The sequence below is a fragment of the Lactuca virosa genome, chromosome 2, assembly GCF_052849685.1.
Source record: "Lactuca virosa cultivar CGN04683 chromosome 2, Lactuca_virosa_CGN04683_v6, whole genome shotgun sequence".
NCBI classification, from domain to species: domain Eukaryota; kingdom Viridiplantae; phylum Streptophyta; class Magnoliopsida; order Asterales; family Asteraceae; genus Lactuca; species Lactuca virosa.
The window spans coordinates 308,063,825-308,075,357 of NC_136427.1; the positions used below are offsets into that span (position 1 = coordinate 308,063,825).

At 33.7% G+C, this 11,533-nt stretch overlaps 1 protein-coding gene and 1 pseudogene across 1 annotated transcript; both read right to left on the minus strand.

The window, feature by feature from the left end:
* Positions 1 to 684: 684 nt before the first annotated feature.
* LOC145158762 (uncharacterized) lies at positions 685 to 1,839 on the minus strand. Its single transcript, XM_079077611.1, has 4 exons — positions 1,570 to 1,839; positions 1,237 to 1,416; positions 1,055 to 1,118; positions 685 to 872 (listed from the first exon to the last, which is right to left on the minus strand). Exons 1-4 carry the CDS (start codon positions 1,837 to 1,839, stop codon positions 685 to 687), a joined length of 702 nt encoding a protein of 233 aa, XP_078933737.1.
* Positions 1,840 to 2,187: 348 nt separating this feature from the next.
* Positions 2,188 to 10,911, minus strand: LOC145158763 (uncharacterized; annotated as a pseudogene).
* Positions 10,912 to 11,533: the final 622 nt, after the last annotated feature.

Here is an 11,533-nt window from a genome sequence, read left to right on the forward strand (position 1 = left end):
AATGATTTGGGCTATGATGGCTAAACAAAGGGAGGATATTAGGAAAATGTTGCTTAATAGGGATGAACCTACTATACCCATTGTACAACCTGAACTAAACATTGAACAATCAGATAGTCAGACTGTCAATCAAGCTGTGCCATGAGTGCTTAGAAGAAATCAACCCAATGGAGGAAATGATGGATGTAGATGTAAGTACAAGGATTTCATGGCATCCAGACCACCGATTCTTTCTGGAAGGCCAACACTGGTGGAAGTCATGGATTGCAGCAGGGTCGGCCCCGAGATATTGGAGACCCTGTGCGATTTAACAAAAAATAGGCCCTAAATTTTGAAAGATCTCAAAATTTAAGGAAAAAAATTATAATTTAATTTTCTATTGCAAATACATAAAATTAAAATTTCATTCAAAATAATACAAAAAAAAATTAGCTTCCACTGAAAACAGCCATCCTCCTAATATTCGTTGAAATAAACTTTTCAATAACATCTTCATAAGTAACTTTATCCAACATGTTACGCTCAATCGTCATCAAAGCTAATCCATTAAGTCGTTATTGAGTCATTGTAGATCTTAAGTAGGACTTCAAAATCTTCAATCTTGAAAAACTCCGTTCTGCAGATGCAACAGTAATAGGAATAGTCAACATAATTCTATATGTAATAGATGTAATAGGAAAACAATCAACACGTTTTTAAAAATTTAGATATCATTGCTGTCAATTTTTCCTTAGGCAAGAGATGTAAAAGTAATTTTAATTCAACATATAAGTCATTTCCATCAATATCCGATTGTTCATCTTTCTTGAATGAAGTTTCAAGAGACATACAACAAGACTTTAAGGTTACATCATCTAATGAAAGAAATTCTTCTGAATTAAACAAAAAGCCAAATATTTTATCATATTGTTGATCAACAATATACATAAAATATTTAACTCTAAATTCCTCTTGGACGGATTGTGAAAAACTACAAGAAGTATCGTTTGAAATCTCATCAAAATGTTTTTTTTTATTTTTGGTTCATGTTTTTTAGGAAATATTGGATCAATGCCCATTTCTAAGGCAATATCTTTTGCAGTTTGTAAAGCATTTAAAACCCAATTTTCTCTATATTCCTTAAAATACAAAATCAACCCCATTATTTTTTTCCATAGCAACATCAATAAGCATATCTTTTGATTTCAATTATTTGCTAAATAAATTAACAGTGTTTAACATTTCATACCAAATTACCAATGCCAATATAAACTCAAAGTTGCCAAGTTCATTTTTTGCTAAGGATTTAGCTTCACTTGTTATTTTTGGATCATTATCATTTTTGGCTACTTGAAGTAAATCTTTTTGTATATCAAAATTTTGAAATCTTATAGCATTAACACTATCAACACGACTCTCCCAACGAGTGGATGACAACTATTTAAGAGTTAACCCTTTTACATTATCTTTTAAAATTTGCCATCTCTTAGTCGAATTTGCAAAAATTGTATAGATACGTTGTATTGTTCCAAAAAAAACCTTTAGCTTTACCACAAGTATTAGCCATATCACACAAAGTTAAGTTCAAACTATGACAACCACAAGGAGTATAAAAAGCCCTTGATTTATATCTAAAAGCTTTTTTTGCACTCCTTGATGTTTTCCTTTCATATTTGATCCGTTATCATAACCTTGTCCACGTATATTATTAATGTCAATATCAAGCAAATTCAATTCATTTTGTAAAACATCAAAGAGTCCTTGGCCGGTTCTATCATTTACATCTAAAAACCCTAAAAAAGATTCTTCAATGCAAACAACATTTGAAGAGACATCTACGTATCTTAAAATAATAGTCATTTGCTCTTGGTGACTTATATCGGGAGTACAATCAAGTATTATAGAAAAATATTTCGCATTTTTTATCTTTTTAATAATCATAGACTTTATTTCTAAAGAAAGCAAAAGTATTAATTCATTTTGTATCCTATGCCCAAGATAATGTTTATGGATACCAATTTCATTTGTAATACATTGTATATGGTCATAAGAAACCATGTCAAATTCAGCCAACATTTCAAATAAGCCTAAAAAATTTCCATTGTTATCTTCATACAATTTCTCATTAGTACCACGAAAAGCTAGATTATGTTTAGCAAGAAATTTCACAATAGAAATAATTGTTTTTGAGCCGCATTATCAATAGTTTTATTTTTTTTGTAATCTTAAACGCAAATCATATCAAGTATTTATATTTTTAACATGTTCCATACTAGTTTCATGCTCTTTAATTCTAGTGTTAAGATGTATCCAATCCCTAAAACCCTCATTTGCTAATTGACCCTTCCCACACCCTTTTTGAAATATTTTACAACAAAAACAAAAAAAAAATTATCAATTTCTTTAGAATAAACAAGCCAATCTCTATCACATTTTCCCCATTTGGTAAAGTTTTAGTATAATATGTTGCAGAAAATCTTCTTAAATATTTATCTTTAGGACCTTTTGTAATAGACAAATCTCTTTTAGGACCTTTCAATACTAAAATATTTATCATATTAGAATCAAGAGCATCCCAATTTCTTGTATCAAATTTATCAAAAGTGTGAAAATCAACATTATCATCAACAACAACATTAGGATTATCATTAACATCAACATTATCGCTAGCATTAACATTAGCATTAACATCAACATCAACATTATCATTATTATCAAGATTAGCTTCATTAACATTTTGTGTTTAATTTTCCGTAAAGTTTTGTGTTTTTTTTTATTATAAACTTATCTGTAGATCCTGCTTGAGTTTTATTATCTTCTTCAATTTTTTTGTTTCTTCTTACGTTTTTCATATCCAGATGCATATTTTTTTTTATTTTAGGAGGCATTATAAGTTATAGAAAAGAAATAAATGACCCTATTTATGACTTCCAATTTATAGATTCCTTCTTGGTTTAGATTTTCCACACTTCAAATCACCAAGAGAAGGTATCAAAACTGCAAATAAAAAAAATCAGAATATGCTTCTAAATAAATCACAAAATCTGCAATGATATCATATCAGAAATCCAAAAATTACCTTATTATTTTCAACACTTCAAATAAAAAAAACAAGAATATGCTTCTAAGGAAATCAGAAAATCTACAATCTGAAATGATGATATCATAATTACTTCTTAGTTCTTACAAATTAGAAATTATCATAAAGAAAAAATCAGAAAAAGTAAATATCTAAAATTAGAATTTACCTCAATTCCATGTTCCTTCTATGTTCAAATTTTTAAAAACTGATATCATTGTTGATTGTTCCTCCCGATTTAGTAATTTGGAATTAAAGAAAATGAAAATAGAAGAACCGATAAGAAATCTGAAATTATCAAATTACTCAATTAGAAAAAACAAACCCATGAAAAACAAAACTGAAGTTTAATTTTTGTATTATACCTTTGATTTCGAAACCTAAATCTGTAAGACTGTAAGATTTTGAAGCTTCTTATTTCGAATTTTGATGGTTCTGAATTCTAATTTTGAACCTTCTGATTTTGAAATTTGATGGTTCTGAATTCTTCTTTTGAATCTTCTAAAATTGTTGGTAATCTTTGTAAAAACTAATCAGTGAAGAAGAAGATAAAGAAGGAAGAACTAAGATGTGAAGGTAAATTGATGGAATATAATTGAATGATAAATGAATGTAAATTGATGTTACCGTTCCAGTAATGATGATTCCTATTATCCATGCGTCTGTTATCAATGAAGAAACCGAAGAGTTTTTTTCCCCAAAAATTCAGTTCCCGCTCCCTCTTTTGTTGCCTCCTTCCTGCGTTCGTCGACTGGTGATAGATGGATACAACCTAATTTTTTTGGGCCGAATGAACATACCCTATTAAAGAATGCAAAAAAAAAAAAAAATGAGCCCTCTGATTTTTTGGGCCCTATTAAAGGGCACTGGATGAACCTGCTTTGGGCCGGCTCTGGATTGCACCAACAAACAGAAGACCGCCCTTGTGGTAACACAATTGAAGACTGGGGTATTAAGCTGGTGGAAGCTACTAGTTGATACCATGCCCAAAGGAGAAGCTAGTAAGATGTCTTGGTATGACTTTTTGGTGCAACTGAAAATGAAATATTGCTCTGATCAGGATCTACTGGAGATCAACAATAAGTTTCAGAATCTAAAGAAGGAAAGGATAAGCGTCACTGAGTATGCTGCAAGTTTTATAAAGAAAATGAAGCGTGTTCCTTATTTGGTTCCGAATGCACTCTCTAAGGTCAACAAGTTTTATAATGGATTGCCAACAGACTTTGGTCCGATGGTCAAGCAAGTGACCACTTTTAAAGTCGCCGTCTGGGCAGCCAAGAATTTTGAGACCCAGATAAGGGAAAAGGGTCTGGAGAGAGCTGAAGTTGGCGAGAAGAGGAATTTTCATGGGTCTTCAAGATCCGAACACAAAAATAGGTTCCCCAAGTCTGACCCCAAACAACAAGAGGTATGGGGATAACAATGAAGAAAAGTGGTGTGACAAGTGTAGAAGGAAACACATTGGGAGATGCTCTAAAGAGGTGACCTGCTTCAAATGTAGGAAGACTGGTCACTATGTCGGCGAATGCACGGCCAAGAGAGAAGTCCGCTTTAAGTGTGGTGAAGAAGGACACTTCAAGCAAGACTACCCAAATAGGGAAGGAGCTACAAAGCCAAATGTACCACCAAAGCCAATGGCAAGAGAATTTCAGATGTTCCTTAATGAAGAAGGCGAGGATGCAAGGGATCAGGTGTGACGATCTATATATCTGAAGATCAGGATATGAGGTAGCCATATAGATAGTATCATGTGGTGTAGCCTAATATAAGAGGCATAGTGTAGGGGGAACTTGAACATCTATGTAATCGTTTGAAGAAACAATCTAAACCTTGGTTTTGTTATCTAGTGTGTTAAGTTGCTATATGATTTTGGTGTGTGGTGACTTGGAGAACTACGAGACAATACTTGGGACAAGTATAAGTAGGTGTGAAAGGTAGTAGAGGCCTATACTAGTAGAAGCACATGACTCACACTTGGATCAAGGAAAGTCACAAGCTTACCAAGGCGCTAGTAGTAGATTCCGTTTTATTCATGTATGTCGTTACCATCGTTTCAGTAATGACTAAGAAGATGATTGTTATTTTGACCCTAGTGGTCATATTAAATCGAGTCCAACTAAAATGAGTATGTTACGTGGTTCAGAGAACCAAGATCAATGTAGCATCTGACTTAAGCGAGAGGGTTGAAGTGAAAGATAATCGAAGCGACCAATAGAAGTATTGCGATTATTGTTAAAGTAAGAAGCTGGTAGCTAGAAGTGCTACATGCTAGAATGTGATTATATCACATTAGAACATGAAGGAAACTGTATTCCATTTTGGAAATTGGCTCTAAAAGACCTAAGTCTAAGCATTGCATCAGATGATGAGAGGCCATTAGAACATGACCCATATGTCTGTTACGATAATTGAAGTAAAGAACCTTTCATAAGTTAAGAATGCTTAAGAAAGAGCAGGAGACTCCAATAAAGATCTAGTTGTAACTCGAGGGTTATGATCGAAAGTCTAACATAGTACGAAGAGCAGATGCAAGATTGAGCATTGTCAGCAGTCAAGAAGTCCAAGAGTTAGATACTCATTTGGAAGAACATAAGAGTTATGGTTATTAACTTGGATGAAGAGAAAATGAATAGAGTCATTATACGAGCATTGTTTCATTGATGATTCTAGGACGTAATCATCCTAAAGGGGAGATAAATATAACGCCAGTAGATTCGGGCTAGTCAATTTAGAGACAATGAGCGCCAAAAAAATGAATTTTTGATAAAAGGTTATTTAGAATAAAAAATCTTAACCAAGTTATAGCATATGTCACAAGGGTTTCGTACATATAAAGAACGTTGAAATCCGAGTTATAACAAAGAAGTTATGATCCGTCAAAGTTTTACGGCTAAATCGGTTATGTTGTGTTGTGGTTTTGGTCCCTACCTCATTAAGTTTAACAGTTTGGCTATTAAATTTTTGAAAATGAAGGATTTACCCCAAGTATCCCTTCTGCAGTTTTAACTTTTTACCAAACTACAAGGACCATTTCTACAATTTTTCTTTTTCATTTTATTGAATTGTTGTACATTGATTCTTTTTTAATTTGTTTCTTATTGTACTATTTTTTAATGGAATATTATGTATTAATAAATAACTAGTGTTTGAACCCGTGGGTAACCACGGGTCATGGTAGTTGTTGTTTTTTTGCGTGTTTCGTAAATGGTCAAAGCATTCAATTATTATTGTTATCAAATATATGATAATTGCTTCCACTGACCAGAATGGTTATATTAGTAGTGTATTTGATAACGTTCGTTAACATTACATAAGACAATGTTTTATATTTTTTATGCAAGTTACGCACACGAGGGTTGAGGAGATCTGTAAGACTTCTCATTTCAGATTTAATAGAGAAGAACAACCTTTTATGCAAGAGAATACAAAGTTTGTGTCAAAATAGTAATATGAAGGATACATCCTTATTTCTATTGGCACGAAGATCAAAGTCACTGTGACAACCTGAAATTTCTATCTTGCAAGTCAATCAAATCAATCAAAATTTAAGACTTTTTTCTATTATCTTTTTTTATGTTAAGGGTTATTTTATGAGTTTCTAAGCCTTGTGCACTTAAGGGTTGTGTGTTAGGAAGTAATAGTTAGAAATATGTGGACTACATCCGAGCCAGGAACCCCTTCCGAAGAGGCTCACGACCGCAAACTAGGTTCACGTCCGTGAACCCATCTTTGGTCGTGAACTATGCACACACACACACACATATATATATATATATATATATATATATATATATATATATATATATATACATATATATATATATATATATATATATATATATATGAGTTTTACCCATTTTTCTCTTCACTTCTTCTTCTTCTAGCCGTGAACTCTCCTTTCTCTCTCAGCTATCATCAACCGTGAACCCTCCTAGCTCCTCAAAAGTGTAAGAAACTAATCCCTTTTCTTGTTGTTCCTTTGAAACCCTTGATTCCATCTCTTGATTCATCACTTTGCTTCATGATCTTCAAGGGCCGAAAACCCTTCAAGGGTCGTGAACTCATCAAATCTTCATCATTGGGCCGTGAACACATCAAGTGTTCTTGGGTCGTGATCTACTCAAGGTCCGTGAAACCTTCACTCTTGGTCGTGATCATCTTTCAGCCTCCCATTTTCGGTTCTAACACTTCATTGTAAGTGTTCCCTACTTCCTAAGGTTGTTTCCTTTACATGTTAGATGTTAAAGGCACTAATTGTATACATATATATGTTAATATATGCTAAATAGGATCTGTTTGTGCTCGGGACTTCACTAGTGAACAAAGCATCCTATATTGATCTTTCATTTGAGTCACTCACTCCAGGTGAGTTCATACCCGTACAATCAACCTTTTAAATGTTTTAAATGCTTTTTAGGGGGGGATACAAGTTGAAACACAATAGAATTGTGTTATTAGTTACATCTGAATACTTGTAAACAATAAAATTGTACTACTTTCAAACATTGTTAAACATCATTTTCAAAATCCTTTTCAAGCTACTTTCAAACTCTTTTCAAACTATCTTCAATTTCTCTTTTACTTTCAAAACCATATTCAATTATATATTTAAGTATAAGTATGCTTTAATAGACTTAGGACTATTGTTAATGACCTTGACTCCTGTTCCTTGTTTGGTTGTGGGCTTAGGGTAGGATTCACTAGTCCGATTGTCGATTAAATTATGATTATACATGCTAAATACATATATGAATATTAAATCTCATTTTCAAAGTTATACTTAACTCAATTGTACACGTTGAGCAATTGAGTCTTTTCTACAAATCAGTTACAAAGAAAACATACTAGTAACTATAATAGGTATAGTTTAGAGAACACACATATACATATATAAGAGTGCAAGAAGGAACATACTATACATATACACTTACAAGAGTACAAAAAGGAACATATACTTATATATTTACAAGAAACAGAAGGAACATACACACTATACATGTACATAACAACTAAAATGTGAGATACTACTTCATGGCACCGCAATACACTTGTTGTATCACGTTTTGTAACCATAGTCTCCTGGAGGGAGAGCGTGACTTTGTGTATAGATCTATACAGGATTGACCATCCCACACCTTGTTGCTAGCTACAAAGGGACCTGCAGGTCTACGGGTGACAAATGCCATATCATCTCGACGTCCGAAGAGCGTCGTGTTTTACACTAGGTCGATCAAGTATGTTTATAACCTCAATTACATTTTAACCTTAATTAACCAACTCGGTTACAAGTCAGTAAACTATCAGTAGACTATTTTAACGTAATACAACTACTCATCTTCATTTTCCATTACATTATACAGTGATATTCTCACAAAAACAATGCATACTATTTTTCTAAAAAAAGATAGCCACTAATATGGAAAACATACTTTTATACAGTTATTAAGTACAAACATACAGTTCATAATATTTCAAGTACAAACATTACATGTTTACTATTACAAGAGAACAAATATACAAACAGTCGGGTCTTGGTAGAAGACTACATTTCATTAAAATGAGAAAATATTGGATTTTCTAGGAAAGTACACAAACAAACACACTAAACAAATACAAAAATTTTCATGAAACAAATGCAAACGTTTGACACTAAATACGTATGAACTCACCAATATTTTATATGTTGACACTCTCTTTCAAAATAACTTGTATTCTCAGGGAACCAGTAGTCAGGTAAAATTACACAGGTTTTGAGAAGACGGAGCAGGATCAAGTCCCGTTTTTTATTTTGATATATATATATATATATATATATATATATATATATATATATATATATATATATATATATATATGTATATATATATATATATATATATATATATATATATATATATATATATACACACACACACATTTTTGGTGTCATACTAATTTAGAAAGAACACACATGTACTTAACTATATTATTAATGCAATGGATGTTGTTGCTTGTTTTACTATTATGCATTGTTATGATACTGTACATGACGTCCTCCACCCCCGAATGTTTTTGCCATCTCGATTTGGGGATGCGACAGATTGGTATCGGAGAATTTTTTATAGTGAACTAAGTATATCAACCCATAAAAGATATATAACTTAAAATACAATGGGATTAAAACACTCTGATCAAGAGTAATACTTTTTGAAATATAACAAGTATTTTACTAAAAGTATATGTATATGCATTCATACTAAGACTAGTATCATACTAAAATAGAACAAAAGTATTGTGATTGTCGAACAACACAAGTAGGCTTGGGGATGTATAATCAGGTCTGGGAATGACATAGCCTGATCAACTATGTCTATCCGAGAAGTGATTAGCATATGCCTAGGAATGGTTGTGATGTTGCAACAAGTCTAAAACTTACCAACTCTATCTACAAAGAAACATTAAGAACATAAAACAAACATTAAAATAATATAGGAGTATTTTGTGGTACTATACTTAACTTATGTGAAAACTAAAGACCCTTATTAGTAGGTCTATAATTATTGATTGGATACGCTGAGGTTATATATAATTACGATGCCATAGACTCAGAATCTGTGACTTTTGCTTTACTTCATGTTCCTTGTTTGGTTTTGGACTTAGAATTGGGTCATTTATTCGAAGGTTTATGTTATCTCAGAGTATATATAACTGGTATGCACTACGTGATTATAGAAGTAACTAATGAGGATCACCCCTATAAGTTATAATAGGTTATACGTCTATTAATTGTCTCTTATATCCCTATTCTCACGTAGATATCATGGTTGTATTTCATCATCCTGGAGATCCGTACTTCCATAACCAAGGGAATGGAGGTTGGCTAGAGGTCGAACCGGAAGAAGAATTCGAGGAGGAAATGCAAGAAGTTTCTGACTCAGAGCCCGAAGTCAATGACCTACCCTTAGTGGCTCTGATCCCAAATCCTAACCCTTGTCAGGAGTTTCAAGGTCCAACACCTCTGTGGGCAGTGAACTTGAATAGGTAGAGTCACGAACAGGGTCAACCCTCTTCGTACAATGGAGACCGCAGCTTCTACAACCTGAGTGAGGGAGGCTCAGCAGACAGAGTTCTTCCAAACTTGGTTCGCCGGGTTGCTTGCAACAATGAGCAAGGAAGGGCAGCCATTCATCGAACTGTGGAGTTAGATGCAAACACTAGATTCAATATTGTTTGTATTCGCTAGTTAGAATCAGCTCGTGGAAGAGACATACACCACAATGAGGCTTTCAACAAGAGTTAACTGCAACTCAAGCTGAAGTCAGAGAACTTCAAGCACGCCAGGCAGTGTTTGAGAGGCGTATGCTCGAAATGGAGCGTCATTTGGCGGAATCGAAGGATCATCCGAGCAGTTCCCATCGCAAGTAGAGGGCACTCTACTCACCCTTTCTTTTGGTTAAGGAATAGCCTTCGTATGTGCTCTAAGTAGCACTCTTTCCTGTAAATATTCATGTTTAGCAAGTATTGTTTCACTAGATCGCTATGTTGTCAAGTTTTCCCTCTATTGTTATATTGTAGACCTACTCCAAGGTCAAATTTTCCGAACTCTATGTATCTAGTATACCAATTGTAATGACAGGCATCTTGTTTCCTTTAAGATCATCGCTATCAATTCTATGCTGGTTCAATATTATTCAACTTGATATTTATGTTGTAGTCTTATTGTCGTTTCATCTTTAAACCTATAGCTGAAAAATGCCACCTCGCAAATGTCCCAACAAAAATCCTCCAATTACTCCAACTCCTCTGCCACCTCTACTACAGTTTGATGCTGCAATGTTCCAAGCTGCAGTAACTGTGGTTGTAACTACAGCCATGACGCAAATAAATTATGGTGGTACTAGTGGAGCTAGAACAGGTACCAACTCCAACCAAGGTGACAGTCATACACGTCCAAGGGAGTGTACCTACAAGGATTTCACCAACTGCAAACCCAGAACCTTCAACGGAACCGGGGGAATCATTGCTCTGTCGCAATGGTTCGATCTTTGAGATCTGCTCCTGCCCAGAAGGAAGCAAAGTAAAATTTGCTGCTTGTACCTTCTCTGACAGAGCCCTGACATGGTGGAATGGCCATGTAAAGTCACTTACTCAGGTAGTGGCTAACGAGATGGGCTGGGATATGCTGAAGTGTAGAGTCAAAAATGTTGTAATATGTCGAAGTCTGTATGGATTCTGTTTCGTTAGTTTTTGTAAGATATTTACTAAGGCACTTTTGTAACGAAGTCTAGTGTCAAGTCCTTAGTATTTTTTTGTACTTTCAGTATTCTTGTAAATAGAATTGGTACTCAGGGTTAGATAAGAGTTTTTGCGAGTTCCTCTTTCTAAAGACACTCTCTGTACGTTGAAAGTAATATGAGCTAAAAACCAGATTCTATTTACATCTTGTGTTCTTATTACTTGTTTTACTCTGATTTCATTCCAATACTCGATTAATCA

Excerpts from the sequence above, each read along its gene's own strand:
- LOC145158762 (XM_079077611.1), bottom strand. The coding sequence starts at position 1,839 with ATGACTATTATTTTAAGATACGTAGATGTCTCTTCAAATGTTGTTTGC. Across the intron at positions 1,417-1,569 it reads TACTCCTTGTGGTTGTCATA|TTGTCATCCACTCGTTGGGA; the intron begins GTTTGAACTTAA and ends ACTCTTAAATAG. Across the intron at positions 1,119-1,236 it reads TTGAGTTTATATTGGCATTG|GAATATAGAGAAAATTGGGT; the intron begins GTAATTTGGTAT and ends TTGTATTTTAAG.